Source organism: Lutzomyia longipalpis, chromosome 2 (genome assembly GCF_024334085.1).
Source record: "Lutzomyia longipalpis isolate SR_M1_2022 chromosome 2, ASM2433408v1".
Lineage (NCBI taxonomy): Eukaryota > Metazoa > Arthropoda > Insecta > Diptera > Psychodidae > Lutzomyia > Lutzomyia longipalpis.
The window spans coordinates 17,982,525-18,000,400 of NC_074708.1; the positions used below are offsets into that span (position 1 = coordinate 17,982,525).

General features: G+C 34.3%; 1 protein-coding gene across 2 annotated transcripts; it reads right to left on the reverse strand.

Annotated features, from left to right (window-relative positions):
- Positions 1–2,817: 2,817 nt before the first annotated feature.
- LOC129791089 (uncharacterized) lies at positions 2,818–10,026 on the reverse strand. 2 transcript variants are annotated; one of them, XM_055829027.1, is made up of 3 exons: positions 9,538–10,026; positions 9,205–9,452; positions 2,818–6,033 (listed from the first exon to the last, which is right to left on the reverse strand). In XM_055829027.1, exons 2-3 carry the CDS (start codon positions 9,215–9,217, stop codon positions 3,380–3,382), a joined length of 2,667 nt encoding a protein of 888 aa, XP_055685002.1. In that variant the 5' UTR covers positions 9,218–9,452; positions 9,538–10,026; the 3' UTR covers positions 2,818–3,379. The 2 variants fall into 2 exon arrangements, with proteins under 2 accessions (XP_055685002.1, XP_055685001.1); XM_055829026.1 differs by having other exon boundaries at positions 9,347–9,452; positions 9,538–9,986.
- Between the last annotated feature and the right edge of the window lie 7,850 nt (positions 10,027–17,876).

Consider the following 17,876-nt stretch of genomic DNA (forward strand, 5'->3'; position numbering starts at 1 on the left):
GATCGAGCTCAAGATCTCTGCAACGTGATGTAAATATAATGCGCATTTAGGGTGCTCCTATACATGCAAAGAGACTGCGGGTTTTGCTATGTTAATGGCCTTTGGTATAGAAATAGCATTGTCAGAGTGAATAATGGATGAGAAAGACCGTGTAATAAGAGACGTAGAAAAGAAGAGAACCAAGAATTTCAGCGAAAACTCGGGATTATAGAAACCATAAGTTTTTTTATGAGGGTATTGTTCGATCAAGCTTGGGCCATAATACGTTATTCACGCTGTTCATTTCTTTTCAGTGATAGAAATGTTAAAATAATATTTCTATGTGAAAACTGTTTTATTAATTTTGAATAAAATGTAAAATAAAATTAAAAAATTTATTATTTTATTATTTTTGACTCAATTTTAGAGTTTCCCGAAAACTAAGAGATTTTATTCCAATTTAACCCTTTAAAGAAAACCCTCTTCATAAAGCGAAACGACCAGCCTTACAAGGCATATTTTTAATAGGGTCTAGCATAATGGAAAATTGGAATTTTAGCACAATTTTTGTTAAGAATTGAACAAAAGGTCAATCTAGGTTAAATTTTAATAACTGTAAGAAATACCGTAAGAAAGACTTTATATTTTTCTCTTCACTCTTATTCGTTTATTTTAGAATTTCCAAGAAATAAATCTTCAATTTACACATCTACTTACTTAGCAAAAAATTTCCAACTGAACGTCATTTCAATAAAATTTTCGTAGAAATGCAAAATTATTTTGAATTGAATGCAAAAATATTCAGCAAAGTTTTTGCTTAAAATGCATTTATTTTTAATTTCTTGGGAAATTGGATTAGTGCTGACATGTGCTTCGTATCGAGCAAGGGGTGTTTATCTGGCGAATAATTCGATATTTTTGGCGAATCTTTGGCAAATTAATTTATACACCCTATAATATAGTAAGTTCCCACAAAGTAAGACGAAGTATATGATAAAGATGTAAAAAAAAGTATCAAGCCTTATAAGATTCCCACAAAGTGTTGCGAAGACGAAGTATATGATTAAAATGTAAAAAAGTAACAAGCCTTATATAGGTCCACACAAAGTGTTTCGAAGACGAAATATAATAAAAATGTAAAAAAGTAACAAGCCTTATATGGGTTAACACAGAGTGTTGCGAAGACGAAGTATATGATTAAAATGCAAAAAAGTAACAAACCTTATATAGGTTCCCACAGAATGTTGCAAAGACGAAGTATATGATTAAAATGTAAAAAAGTATCAAGCCTTATATAGTTTCATACAAAGTGTTGCGAAGACGAAGTATATGATTAAAATGTAAAAAAGTATCAAGCCTTATATAGTTTCATACAAAGTGTTGCGAAGACGAAGTATATGATTAAAATGTAAAAAAGTAACAAGCCTTATATGGGTTCACACAGAGTGTTGCGAAGACGAAGTATATGATAAAGATGTAAAAAAGTATCAAGCCTTATATAGTTTCATACAAAGTGTTGCGAAGACGAAGTATATGATTAAAATGTAAAAAAGTAACAAGCCTTATATGGGTTAACACAGAGTGTTGCGAAGACGAAGTATATGATTAAAATGTAAAAAAGTAACAAGCCTTATATGGGTTAACACAGAGTGTTGCGAAGACGAAGTATATGATTAAAATGTAAAAAAGTATCAAGCCTTATATAGTTTCATACAAAGTGTTGCGAAGACGAAGTATATGATTAAAATATAAAAAAGTATCAAGCCTTATATAGTTTCATACAAAGTGTTGCGAAGACGAAGTATATGATTAAAATGTAAAAAAGTATCAAGCCTTATATAGTTTCATACAAAGTGTTGCGAAGACGAAGTATATGATTAAAATGTAAAAAAGTATCAAGCCTTATATAGTTTCATACAAAGTGTTGCGAAGACGAAGTATATGATTAAAATGTAAAAAAGTAACAAGCCTTATATGGGTTCACACAGTGTTGCGAAGACGAAGTATATGATAAAGATGTAAAAAAGTATCAAGCCTTATATAGTTTCATACAAAGTGTTGCGAAGACGAAGTATATGATTAAAATGTAAAAAAGTAACAAGCCTTATATGGGTTCACACAGAGTGTTGCGAAGACGAAGTATATGATAAAGATGTAAAAAAGTAACAAGCCTTATATAGGTTCATACAAAGTGTTGCAAAGACGAAGTATATGATTAAAATGTAAAAAAGTAACAAGCCTTATATAGGTTCATACAAAGTGTTGCAAAGACGAAGTATATGATTAAAATGTAAAAATGTTACAAACCAAGTTTTAACTCACTACACCGCCAAGGTAGCTACGCTCATAGCGAATATTCCGAATCTTGGTGAATAAACTGAATCTTTGATTAATAATCCGAAGATCCGAAGATTTTCATTCAGATAAACACCCCTGGGTATCAAGAGTTCAATGAAAAATTCCTCTGAGTTCAAAGATCCAGTTACAATGCTGACTGGCGCACAATCTAGACCGGAGAAAGCAAATAATTTTTGTATTTGGAGAAAGTAACATGCACCGATTTTTTTTATTTATTCAGCTATTTCGTATATTCAGCAAAATTTTCTACTGGAAAGAAATTAAAAAAAAAAACGACTATGAGAAGAAGTTAGAAGTTATTTACATTTTTCTGTTTTTATTTTTTGATAAAATAAACAGGAAAAGAAGTTTTCCAGTTGTGTAAATATCGACAACTCTTTAGCATTAGAGATGCATGTAGTGAAAAGTAGGGAACATAAATCATTTGATCAGGTGTAAAAACATTGCATAATGAATACCCATCCCATAAAAAACAACGAATTATGATTTGTAAATGTAGAAAATGTTTATTTCCGTCATAATATTCTACTGTAAATAATAATAGTATTTATCATAAAATAAAGAACATTCCAAGAATACATAGAAATTAACACAAATTATGCTGAATTTTATAGCACTGCTTTTAATTATTTTCTTGCTAAATTATAAATAATATACAATGGATAGGTTTAATATTAAGTTTCGTCAATACAATATGTATTATAAATCAAATAAATATTTCATAAAGTAACTAATAATCTCAAAATTAATTCAAAATTAAAAGAAAATTGTTTCAAATTGAATTTTGATAAATTAGAAGATAAAATTTACATTTTTATCTGTTATTGCAGGAACATTGTTATATACATTATTTTCTTACAATCTATATTATAGAAGACGAATAATTCTTTTGAAGATTCTAATTCTGACATACATAATAATCTTTAGGAAGTTAGGAATTTTTTATAGACTAAAACTAGTTAATTCTTCTTTTTTTTTGTATACATTCTGATGATAATCACATTTCCTTTGATTCTCCATCATTGGCCACGGGGGATGAGGGCTATTTGGGCAGGATGGACTTTATTGGTCCTAGAGACAGGACACTATCAGCTCCGATTGTTTGAAGATTTGACAGAGCCATATTTGGAGCACCTTTGAGGCATACCAGGGGTAAGCCGAAGAATCCGTTTGAGACTTTATTGATATTCCCCAGTGGGATAACATTCCTTATGCCCATGCTGAGGAGCTTCATTCTACTTTGGGAATTATTGAGATCCACAATTGGGATCCCTAGCTCCTCTCCTGGCATTCTTGTGGTCTTATGAACGCGTCTCTGATGGATGATGAGACTCTCCGATGAGGGGAACATCACGCTGCACTTTGTACACTTAAACCGGATGTTGCTGTGATGTCCCTTCTGCGTGTGCCTCTGTAAGGCCTCCTCCGTGAGGAATTTCTTCTGACAATGCACCTCCGGACAGGACAGGAAGGTGGTGTGTCGTGGTTTGAGTGTGGGAATTTTGGCAACGTCGGTTTTGGGTGAGGAAGCAGCAGGAGCGGAAGCATTCATTTCCTCTTCAGTCACATCAATCGTCAACACGGGAGTTTTCTTCTTTGAAATTATGCTCACTGAGCTATTGAGAGCCAATTTCTGTACCACACTATCCGTGTCATCGGGTATCTTATCCTTGGATCCACCCTCGATAACCCTTTCATTCACAACACTCTCCTTGCTCTTGCTGAGATCACTCTGAGTCACGGTAATTCCACGCGTCGCCAAGATATTCGCCACTGCTTTGGGACTCTTCTGTCCCGATGGTGTTGGGCTACTTTTGCTCGTACTGCATTCCGATGGCTGTGGAAGAGCCACCGCCGGACCACTTTGAACACTTTCAATGACCGGAACACCCTCTGCCCGTGGTGGCATTGTTATCATTGGACCATCCCCTAGGGGTTGCATTCCATCAGTTCGGGGTTTCTTGGCAGGCGGTTGGAATTGCCCGAGACTCGGTCGAATTCCAATTGGTGCGATTGAATGACGTCGTGGCGGCAGAACTGGTCTACCACCACGATACATTGGTCCCATTAGTGGAGACTGCATCTGTCCGGCCTCACCCATCATATGTTGCGACTGTGGGTAGCCGTGATCCATTACAATTGATCCACCATTCATCATCATCCCATTCGATACGGCAAACCGATAGCCTGGTGCTTGATTAGAACCCATCATATGGGGTTGCTGTTGCGTCTGTGGCTGCATGTGCATCTGCTGCTGACGATTTGCAAGTTGAGACATCGCTGGTGCATTGGGCTGCATTCCCTGCGGACTACCAACCCTGTACAGTGGTGGAGGATGACGAGTTCGAATGTTGGAGAATTGGACGGGCATCACAGGTCTAAATTGACCATTTCGCATTTGCTGCAGACGCAATGCCATCTGCCCTCCGGGGCCCTGATGGTGCGGCGGAGGTGGATGAATATCACGAATCCTTGGCCCATAGCTCATTGCATCATGAGGACGGTACATCGGATTTCCAGGCATGCGTGGCATCTGTGGGTGTTGTTGACTCATTGGGTACGGTTGTCCTGGGCCGTGTGGCGGCATTGATGGTCCCTGTGGCGGTAATTCATGCCCCGTCTGCCTCTGATGCTGGAACAGTAGCACCGGATCCGTAAAGTTCATATGACATACCCGACAGACATGCCCTAGCTTTTCAATTGAGATAAATTCATTCGGTACCTGACCATTCCATTCGGGTTCCATCATTGGGGGTTGCTGATTGAATTCCAGTAGATTCTTAAGAATATCCGAAGCATCCTCGCTACTCGTGTCGCTGTTAAATTGATCCAAACCATCCAATGTGGGGCACTCAAAGTGAATCCTATCCGGGGGAATTAAATCATTCGGCAATTCCGGAATGGGGATCAGCTCTCTGGGTGCTCGATTTGTCAATCCCGGCGACCCAGGTGGACTCTGCTTAATTTCAGACGCTTTCAATATCTTTTCGCCCTTTTTCTCAAACATTGTCCGCCGAAATTCATCCCTGATCCCATTTATTCGCTGATCCTCCTCATTGTTCATCTGAACGTTGTGGAATTTAAACTTCAGCTTCAACCCATCACCATCTGTTGCCGAAACCGTTGGTTTCTTCAGCACAAAGTGTGGAGAAGTCTTTTTCCGCGCACAGAGAAATTGCTGCCGACCCTTCTTGAGATACTCCTGGAATTCAATCTCTCTCTGTGTTAGTTGCTTCAACCTCAGAATGGGCATCGCTACGTGCTTCCGGTGGTGTTCAAAGAAATCATAGTGATGCTTGAAGGTGAGATTGCATGGAATGCACCTCCTCTTTGCTCGCTTTGGTTTCAATTCGGAACTAGTCGTCGACCAACTGTCTGATGATGCAGACGAGGCATTGCCCAGCGGAGAGAGCTCCGGGAGAATTGCATGCTGCTCATCTGAGGTCTCTTGGGGAATTTCAACCAAAACTGGCATCTGTTCCGCCTGAGGCTCTTCATTTTTTTCTTCTTCTATCCGCTCTTCATCGATATTTGGAACGAGATCTACAGCTTCAACTAAAGCTTGAACATCTCCTTGGTCTTCCGCACTAAGGATCCCCGATTGATCTCCTTCCTGGGATCCACCATCAATGGGTACAATATCCTCATCCCTGAAGATATCGTCTATTTGCAAATCACACAAAACTTCGAGTTCCTCTGAAAGGATAAACAAGAAGAATTTATTTTAAGTAAAAATTATTAAAAGAATAAAATTATGATTTATTCTTATGAAAGAAACATCTAAAATTAAAGCTCCACTGCTTTTTAGAACCAAGAAACCAGGAGAAAAGGTGCAGAAAATAAGCTTACAATGTGATTGGACAATGAATAGTTTTTCAGTTTTAAACTTTACAAGGAATTTCATGCAGATAACCATCCCTTGAGACCCCAAAGAGACAAACACCTGCAGCAGCATAAAGCATAATGATTGGCTCTGTGTTTCATGTATGTGTGAATGTAGAAAATAATCTGGCATCAGGTGCATTTAAGTCCATAACTGATGTGACTGAGCTTTCCCATCTACTTATTTTATCTTTTTCTTAGAAGTACAACATATAACTGAAGAAAGGTTATTATGAGTTGAATTTTATTTGCACAGATGCTTATAGAAGACCAGAAGAGGTTTTCTTCTTCGGTTTTCTTCGGTTGAATGACCTCAAAAAGGCGTTCCCGTTAAGATATTAAAGACATCGCTATGAATTTCTTTAGAGAGCTTTAAAGCTCAATACTTTGCTTCGGAGTGAAAATTTCTCTTCCATGAACTACGGAAAATATTCATATCTCGTGTCTAGGATCTAGATTATTCTTCTATTTTTTGGCTGTCTTATCTACAATTTTGAAATAAAGCTGGATAATAAAAGAAAATCTATACAAAAAGGGTTGACAAGGGTTAAGGAAAAGCTTAAAATATTTTTTTTCCGGGCAAGACAGACCAAATTTTCCGTTTTACCTAATTCTTTGTAAGACGTGTTGAAAAATCGTTAATTTTACAAAACTTAATCTATTGAAAAAAAAAAAGTTCGTTTTATTCATTTCTTTCCCTATTATTTTAGATAAAAAATATAAAAATAAAAATGCCTTTGAACAAAGGAAATTGGGGCCGTTGATGGGAATCGCTGATTTCCTGAAACGGAATATGGTCTTCCTGTAAGGCAACTGGCTTGGCTCAAGACTGCAGTCTTGTAGTCCCCTTGTGACTACAGACTTTCTAAATCGGGTGGGAGGGTGGCAAAAAAAAAAAAAAAAAATAAAAATAAAAATACAAAAGAGAAGTGGAAAGAAAAATGATAATTCTATTAATGATACCCTTTTTAACCTCAACCATTCAATTAAGATTAATTAAATATGATAATATTTACGTTTTTTTTCATATCTATTATCATTTATATATATATTTTTTTATAAAACGAATAAAACCATTATTTAAAAAATAAACTTTTAAAAAATTGACATGAAAAAAGAACAATTTTTCAAATCAAATATTTAAAAAAAAACCGAATGAGCGAAAACGAGTCATAAAAGAAACGTTATCGCAAAAATTTGCATAATAAACACAATACTTCAGTTTTATATGTCGCATAAAATTTAAAATTACATGTATAAGAATAACTAAAAATTTTATTGTTCAAAATTTTCCGGTTTCTTTTTTTGTGGATCAACTGTTTCCAATTAACGTGTCGGTCTCGTTTTATGAGTTTTATGAAGTTTTTTTCACTATTTTTGAAATTGCAAACCCATTTAATGAATGTATTTCGTTAATATAAAATAATAAAAGAGAAAAAAGTTTTTTCTTCCTGATTTATAAAATTAAAACAAAAAAATTCTTATTAGATTTTCAGAACTTTCATCCTTAAAAAAAATAGAAGTTCTTTGTTAAAAAACAATTTTTCTTTTTTAAACAGCTTTTAGAAAAAAGGGTAAATTAAATATGTAAAAGACAGCTTAAAGATCCAAAGACTTTGAGTTTTAGAGTGGACACAGAAGCTGTGCTATTCTTTTCTTCGTAAGAATCACACATAAAAAGAAAAAAAAAAGTATAGATGAAATTCTTTTTAAAAAAAAACCGAAACCATTCCATATACATTTTAACAAATCTTTAAAAAGCAAGTCATTTTACCAAAAAAATCTAAAAAAGGAAGAAAAATGTTTCCTCCTTGACCTTTTATACATCGGAATCCTCCCTTAATATTTAAAAAAATATCTTACAGTCATTTAAGATTATTGAAATAGGTTTAATAGAGTCAGCTAAAAATGGAAAAATAATATCGTGTGACTAATTACCTATTTATTTATTAATGCGCATCGTTGCGTCTAATTTTGGAAAATAGTTTTGAATTTCGAAAATTATTTTATGATTTCTTTTCTAACGTTTAATTAAAAATTTAAATTTTTCAATTTTTAAATTATAATTTAGGACTTTTTTTCCTTACAGCGATGATTCATGTAACAACCCTATTCTGACAAACTACTTAAACTTAATTAATGTTTAATTTAGTGTATGCCTAAACTCTACGTAATTTTTGGTTATTTCTTGGTAAGCTAAAATAGCCAATTTTACTTTACGTCAGAAAAACGTACTGCCGGTTTATTGACACACTTGTCAAATTAGGTCCCTTTAACGAACTGCACCACATTATTTTGATAATATCTCTTCTTACAATCTTTAGTTTTATTGTTACGTATTATACGTATTACGTAAATGTAAGTTCCAAAGTACGCTAATATTGTCAATGAACTTCTTTTACATTTTACAGTGAGTTCCAAGTTTTTTTTTGAAAAAAAAAACTAAAAATTGAATTTTCTTGTGTACAATTTTATTGATCTTGACTATTAAACACACAAAACTATGTGTGATAATTAGGCCTTCAGTTTATCCTGAGTGAGTATTATATTCCAGCCAAGAATGGATAATAATTTGTACACTTGGTGAAGACATCCAACATGAAGTCTGTGAACCAGAAAATCCATTGCGCATGTTTGCAATTCCGTCAAGAAAAAAAAACGAACGTCTTGGAACAGACATTAGAACGGAAATGTTATCCGTGTATGATAAAAGAAAATTGTATGAAGGAATAGGAGATAGATTATTTGTTTAGTTGTTCTGTATTTAAGAAGCATGAGAAGTCAAAGCATTTTTGTAATGAATTGTTTTTGTGCAAAAAAAAATTTTCGTATGCCGGGTATTGTAGAGAGTGGTGTGAAGTATTGGTGTAATAAATTCGAGGGTGGGAGGGTGTGAATTGAAGCACTAAATAGTGGGAATGGCACGTGCTGCATAATTAGCGTCAAAACATAAACAGAAACATAGATTGAGTGCTTTCAATTTACCTGACTCAATCATTTGAGAATATCTGCGACCTTTGGGGAGCTTTTTCACGGACGTTTTTTTTTTCAATGTGAGCTTTCAAGATATATAGCAAGGATGCTGTATCCCCTTTTGCTGTGTGTTGCTTTTGATTTTTTTAATTACCTGCTGTTAATTCTTGCATTGTATAATATTCTTTTCTCTCCTCTCTTTCTCTTAAAATTCTCCTCACATTTAATTCAGTTTCGCCAAAAACACATCATCCGTGTATCTAAAGAGAAATGAAGAAAAAAGCACCGGATTAATAAAATTGTGATATTTTGGTGGTTTTAATGTGACTCCAACACACTTCTTACATGCTATAATGTTTATGGATGATGTCTTGTACAAGAAGTTGAACAACACACTGTGCTATGTATAATTGTTGTTTTCAATTCACCGTGCTGTTGAGCACCCCTTGTGCAGCAAGTGCTTACGCCTAGGAATCTCCTGCGATACTAAAAGTCTCTCCGTGTTTGTGCAGAGCACACAGCGGTGCTACACTGTAAAAAGTTTCTTTGCTTCTCTTTTGAACTGCTCTTTCTCCTCTCTTTCGCTTACTCCCGCTTGTGAGCACGGTGCTGACTACAGAGAAACTACACACGCGATGCCCATATAGCATGCAATCGGCGTCACTACACGCTCTCTTCGTAGCCAAATCGGTATTTTCGAAAATGCCAATTGGATGGGAGAGGAAAATGCTCGACAGCGAGCAAAAACCACGTTGCTTCTCGTTTAGGATCTCCGGGTCTACTGAGGGCAACTGAAAGTGATTCTCGACGACGCTTTCTGGGAAATATGTGCTACCAGCCTGCAACGGCACAAGAGTGGGGTACGTACCGACTCCGGCCGATGACTTCCCGAGAAAACCAACGCCTTCTAACTACACCCAGTTGCGGCTCTGCGTTACTACCGCTACGTCAATACCTACTGCCTATATACCTACATATATAGTACATATTACTTTGCCTTGTTTTCGCAACCCACACTACCAGACCAAAATCTCGTTAAGCAAACGCGTCGTTAATTTATCTATGGAAATTTATTGTAACTGCGCATTTACATTTTATCTTGTCTTCAGTATTAGGCTGTAGTTTTGTTTAACCAAATTAAGTATTAAATTTATGCTGATTGGTTGCAGCAGTACAAATTAGTTTTATCAAGAGTTTTATTCATTGTAACTACAATTATAGCATTGAGAAATATTTGGATATTATAAATAAGAAAGAGTAGAGCGTAATTAGGCAATATTAAATATTTTATATAAAATCATATAAAAAATCTATTTTCTTCATTTTGAGATAAAAATGTACTGGTAAGCTGACCAAGCTTACGGGAGCTGTGTTTCTTTCAGTGTACCAATTTTGTGAGAGCAAACCCAAAACGCGAATTAATTTAAATACGCGCAAAGTCGGGAAAAGTAGAAAAGTCATCCCCCAAGAAATCTTTAAAACGCCATATCTCGGGAACGGATCCATAGATTTTCATAAATTTTTTTTTGTTTGAAAGGTCTTGAAGTCAGCTATAACATATCGAAAAATGAAAAAAATTTATGACGCCATTTTCGAAAAATTCGAGTTCGAAATTTTCGAAAACTTTGTTTTTGATTGTAGCGCCTCTTGCGGTCATTTCTCGAAGTTCCAATGTTCTAGACATTTGTAGGGTTTCTCGAAACCTTTCATTTGCGCTTGAGTTGATCAAGATCGGACTTGTAGAACCCGAGATATGACATGCCAACTTTGGAAGGCTATATCTCGAGAACGGATCCATAGATTTTCTTCATTTTTGGCATGGAGCTAGATAATATGGTCAGCTATAACATATCAAAAAATGAAAAAAATTTATGTCGTCGTTTTCGAGATATTCATCGAAAACTCATCGAAAATTTTGTTTTTGATTTTTGGCCCCCTAGCGGTCACTTTTGAAACTTCGGATGTTCTAGAAAGTTGTAGGGTTTGTTGAGATCTTTCATTTGACCCCGGGTTGATCAAAATCGGTCAAGCCGTTTTCGAGTTATGGTCGATTTTTGATGAAAAATTGTGGCGGCCATATTGACTAAACGGCTTGACCGATTTTCGAAAATGATGTATCGTTGGAAAGCTCTTGATGGCCCCTACAACATATCAAAATTTCAGCCCTCTAGCTATAATAGCGGCTGAGATATAGCGAAAACAAAATTTTGTGGTTATTCAAAATGGCGGACGGAGGGGAGGGGGGGTGGATTTGACCTCATAATCGGATGTCTTCCGGTCGATATTTAAACTTTGCCGTTTACCGCAAGTCTCTATCTATCACCGTTCTCTTGCAATTTAGCGTTAGGTTCCGGCCGGCCGGACGGACGGACGGACGGACGGACGGACGGACGGACGGCCGGAAAAATTTTTTTTTTGGCGCATACGTTTTTTGGAATGTGGAGACCCTAATTCGTGCTCATCCCAAGTTTGAGCCCGATCTGACGACTTTCGATTTTGCTCGGTACACAAAAGCTGTGTCTGAAAGAAACACAGCTAAAAATATATTGTAAAGATTTTCATGGATAAAACTATTTTTCCATAACATTTTATAAGGTATAAAAAATTACATACCTACCTAATCAATAAATTTTTTTTTCACAAAAATTTAAAAACTTAAAAATCTTTTTATTCGAAAGAAATTATTTTGTTTAATTTCCCAAGAAAGAAGTGATTGCGTCAGTCATAGTTACATAGAAATCCAGGAATTTATTTGGCTTTAGGATGACTCATTTGGTCCATTTCACAATTTTACGAAAAATAATTCAATTTCGAAAATTGAAGAGATTAAAATAAATAAATCCCAATTTTGGTTCATGTTGACCTAGATTGTTTTGAATGCTCATTTTCTTCACAAATCGGATACCATAAAAATCTGTTTACTTTTGCATTATTTGATCAAAGCTTTACATTGGTTAAACTACGGTGCTATAATCAAATCATTCACTGTAGTCTAACCAACTGACTTTTCTTTAATGGTTTTAACGTAAATTAAAAAAATAAAAAAATATCCGATAATGATGTTAACCAAAAAGCATAGATAAAATTTTTTTTTTGTTTGCATATTTTGGCATTCACCACTCATCAATATCTTGGCTCAAACTAATCTGTGCCAAGTCAATTAAGTAAACGTACATCATAAAAGTGCCGTCTCACTTTCTCGTTAACGGTTTAAAAATCAACGAATATAGAAAGTTTGTGGGAAAATCCAAAAAGTTTATAAACACTGGAAATGAATTTTATTTCGGTTTAACCTGGAAAAATTCATCTCCTCAACATGGAACAAAAGTTTCGTATTGAAAGTTTTTTTTAATATGAAAAAGCAACATTAGCACGAATGGTGTGTGAAGCAAAAGGGGAGGAAATTTTCAACTACATTTCTCTTCTAGCGTGTTCGGCTATATTCCAAGAGCTGCTAGAATGTATTTTCCACATAACCTGAGTTGTGTTTTTTTTACACTCTTTCATCATTAGCTCTGCAAGAGAAACCACTAACGGTGCTTGAGATGGTTATTTTCTTTGCATAAGACAACCTTTCATAATCTTGGTTTTTTGTGTGTTTTGTGTGCATATTTTATTCATTTTTTTTCAATTTCGAAAACTTTTTTCTGTAAAAGAATAATAATTTATTAATTTGAATTTCAAATCATTTTCTTTTGCTGATTTAAATAAATTTTGTTGAAATACATAATGAATATTGTTTGAAATGAAAATTTTGTATTTTAGAAAGAAAATGAAGAACAGCGTGATCCACAAATGTTGATTAATTTTTTTCTGGTTTAAGAAACAGAAAGCTCGTTCACAACAAGAAAACTTTGAGCTCAATTGTAGCTTTTTGTAGTAAAATATTTTTACGTATCTACAACAGCTCAATTCCTTTCATACACAAGCTTTTCTTAAACTAGGATTACTCAGCAAAAAATCTTAAAATATTGAAGAAACTCCGAAAAGAAAAGTTCCAAAGACAATAAAATAAAGACTTCTCACATTCTTTTAAAACGATTATAGAAATCGTATAGGGGAGGGCGGGGCTAATAAAGTCACTTAAGGGTTTGGAAAAAGCCTAAAATATCATATTTCCTAGCTAGATAGAACAAAATGATCTTAGAAAGAGTTGTAGGGCAAGAAATATCCTAAAGAATTGGACTATACATTTCGCTTTATCCATTTGGGAAATATGATATTTTGAGCTTTTTCTAAACCCTTAAGTGACTTTTTTAACCCCGCTCTCCCCTAAGCAGGATATTTTTGCAGAAACCAATAATGAAATAAATATATAAATGTTTGATTTCAGTAACATGGAGCTTTAGCATTCGAACTTTCATTAGCTTTATAATCGCGCACGTATGAGCTTTAATCTTGTTATCTCCATGATAACTCTGCAGCGAAAAACAAGAGAGGTGTGTTAGCGACATATTTTATACCTGAATATGGATATAAAGGGCAGTTAATTTTCTCAACTTTTTAATTTGAAAAAGTAGGATCAAATTGAAATAAACTAATAGAGAAAGCTAATAAGATTTTTTTTTTACTTTTACTTGTTTACAGTGAAATTAATAAATTCTTTTTTATTATTTCAGTTTTCATAAAAAGAAATAGAATTTACGGACAGAAAATTTAAGCATGTCTGTTAAACCAAACGCTGTTAGATACCAATCACTGTCAAAATCAATAGTTCAAAAAATTTCATAATTACTGACAAGAACTGGTTACTGACCAAACCAGTATCTAGCCCAAAAGATCTTCATTAGAAGGTAATAAGCAAAACTACCTCTATTTTATGGCACTACGGATACACAATCAGCAGTCAATAAAAAAAGTCTTAAAAACAAATCAAACATTGCTGCTTCTCTAAATCGTCGCCCTGGGACATTTTAAATTCATATTATTTGAGACCTGTTATTTGTGTGTGAAATGCATCATGGTGTCATTGGCAAAGCTTCTTTCATTATTAATTCCAATGGCTTACGCTGGTGGATCAAAGAAACAAGGTCACTGTATTGATTATCGAACAAATTAAAATTTTACTTGTATTTGTCCTTGTCTGTCAATTGAGTGTGTTCTATTTTTTATTTCATGAATCCACCACAAAAGCTTAGGTGAAAATGTGTTTTGAACAACTACCTATATGACCTCATTTTATGCACAATTTCCTCTTCACCCTCTCCTTGTTCGTTAATTAAATGTAAACCGGAAATGTGAAATAAAACATCCAATCCCTCGGTGAGTTTAGCCATATGGCCATTTGAGAAAGTATGTAGGTTTTGTGGTTCGAATGTTTAACAAAAATGTACAATTCAGCATAAAAAGAGAAAACTTGGCAAAACGAGCTTGCTAGCTTGCCAAAATATTTTAAAAATGGCAATTGAGGTAAAAATTAGGAAATTGAGTTTAAGATTAGTTTTAAAATAAAAATTGTTTGAATTATTGTGGTTTATTTTCTTGTATAGCACATCACTTTATAGCCGTCAGAACGGAATGCGACATGCTGTGGCTGAAATTAGACATTTTATGCGAGTGGTGTAAATAAAATAAATACCACTTCAACCGATATAGGTCATAAAATGTATAGATCGTGAAGTTGGATGTAATTAAATGTTTTAAATAAAGGATATTAAAAAGCGGATAACGTTTTATCGTTAGAAATATAAAGCTTGGTTTTTTTTATTTTATTTTAAATACATAGTGAGAATTGCCCGTCATATTTCATTCGGCTCGCATTTCTTATCGGAATTCACATGAAAAACAAACAAAGATAAGAGCTGAGTGGAGGCAGGCTGACTTTTGGACTTCCAAAGAAATTCCTTTTCCGACCTCGCTTATCTAAACATTTTACAAAATTAATTTTCAAGTCGAATTATCGCATTAGTGATAATTTCTCATGAAATTCCTTACATTTAGCCCAACTCCAGGGTCATGCTAGTGACGTGAAGAATGTAATTATAATAATAAAAGGAGCTTTTCGATGAACGAATGGTGAGACCGCAATAAATTGCTGAATTGTTCGACCTTAATTAATCGCGCACCCGAGCGGTTCGAGTTTATTTATTCAACTCTCGCACTCAGAGCTCCGATGGCGGCGTCCCCTTGCTCGGTTCAGAGAATGGACTCGCCCAGACAGTTTCAACATTGATCGCAATCGTATTTATACTTGGATATAGCCATGAGAGTGGGCTTCAAGCGGAAACACGAACTCGGCAGCGAACGTTTCAGCTCAACGGTCGGACGGGAGAGAGGAGGGACAACTGCTGTGTTCGTGTCGTTCGTATAATTCCCGCACCACGGGGTTATTCACATACCATTCCCAAAGTAAATTCTGTGCCTGGCATTTTCTCTCCACCAGTAAATGCCACATCATCAAGTTGATGGGATTTCCAGTGCAGATGTCTAACATCTGCAGAGTCCCTTTTCGTCTTTCTCTTCGTTTTTGTTCCCTCATCATATTTCTATAGAAGCAAGCTTTATCACCAAAAAAGAGGGTTTTTTTTTCTTCATCCCAGGACAATGAGCGTGAAGATAAAAATGGCCTGTCGAACCGGTTTTCAAAGATTTTTATTTTTTTCTAAGAAAGAAGAAAACCTCATTTTAGCGTAAGAAGACCCTCACATTTATGACTGTCTGACATTTTGTTATTTTCAAAGAACTCTACGTCATTAAGGACCATTATTTTTTTATTATGTGCCTAAAAATAATTGAAAACGATGCCTATCTATTTCTGTGAAAGCATGGAAACCTTTTTTTATGATTTTTTCTTAAGAAATAAGTTTAAAGTTTTAAAGTATGTGCTTTGAAGGCTTTAAATACCGAAAACAGTTTTTAAAGATATTTAATGTGACGCCATTTTGTCATAAAGGTTATACAGAAAATAAAAGTTCGTAGCATTGTTCGTCAAATTTCGTAAAAGGTTCGTAACTACAATGCTTTTACGGCTTTTACATGGGAAAATTCACCTCCAGGTTCGTAAAATGGGATCTCACTCCCAGGGAGGTTAACCCCATTTTACGAATGGGGTTAACCATTCGTAAGGTGAATTTTCCCATGTAAAAGCATTGGAGTTACGAACCTTTCACGAAATTTGACGAACAATGCTACGAATTTTTATTTTCTTTGTAGGCACTAACTATTTGGAACGATTTAAAAAAAAACTGATATACTATTCAAACTAACTTTGCACTGAAGTCTTACTAGTGGATGGATTCTGATCTGATACGCTGCCTTTCTTTACGACTTTTCTCCACTTTCATGACTCAAAATTTTCAGTAAAGTAAATGAAAACTTAATAGAGTTAACCCTTTGGTGTCAATTGAGTACGATTTAATTGGATAAAGAAAGTGAACACAATTAAAATTATTTCAAAATGATGAAACTTATGGTGCGGAAAAAGTATTCGCATTTATCAGAAGCGATTGAAAGCTTACACTAGGACTCTTACTAATATACGTAAATGTTGAGAGTTCGGTTGAATGATGATTATGCTGATTAAAACACGGGAAGGACCTTCTTTATATTTTCTCGATTTATTTTCACGTGCGACGTTTCGAGTGCGTGAGTTTCCCTTTTCTTCATCCCCTTAACATTTCAATATTGTCACGAAAGGGTTAAAATTAGATTTTTATGTTTGATTAAAAAAAAAAGTGTTTTTTAAATGAATAGTAAATAAATAATATAAATAAATAATAAATCTACGTATTTACTTTGAAAAATGATAACATAAACATTTTTCGAATTATTTTGAAAAGGCTCACTTCACCGATCGTTGATCATTACAATTTTTAATTAGGCAAATTGTTATTAACCTTACTCATTGCCATTCGCAAAATTATATTTTTTACGTTGTATCTGAATCAGTAACTTTGTTATCGGAAATGCGATAAAAAATTGAGAAATTCATTCCCCCCTCGCAACTCAACTATGCAGTTGAATGTCGCAACATATCATCAAAAATTTTAATGCAAAAAAAGTTTTATTCTCAATACTTGAATTTATTGTGATTAGTGTCTTGATTTAATGATTAATTTATTCCCAAATTTGTTTACCCTCGAAGGAATTTCGAAAACCCAATTAAAGACTTTTTAAGACCTTAATTTAACCACTTAAAGACCTAAAAGTTATAAAGGTTACATTACATAGAATGTAACATGTTAAATTACATAGAACATAGCTATGCTCAACCATGGAATTTATTATTATTAAATGAGTTCAATTTATAAATACGAGCTCAAATACTAATAGTGTAGATTATTTAGTGTTCTATTCTAGTCTACAGCAAATCAACAGCTACGAACCACCTACACGTTCGTGAAAAAACTTAAAGAATTAAAAAAAATTGGTTTAATTTTAATGTATTTTTCAACTAACAATTTTCTACAATTTATCGCCTAGCGCTATTAAAGGTAGTTTATTTTTTCTGAAATAGTTCACCGGTCTTGAAATCGTTGACCCGATAATTGACTTTCAAATGCCTCCACTTTAAATAAATTGCCTCTTTTCCAAGGCACTGTAATTGCGCTTTAAGGCAGAAATATACAACACTACTTTCATACACCTAAAACAGGCACATTTCATGCTTTACTGGATGTACGAGGAAAATAACAAATTACACTTTATTAGATATAGATTTATTTGCTGAGCTCTTTAATATTATT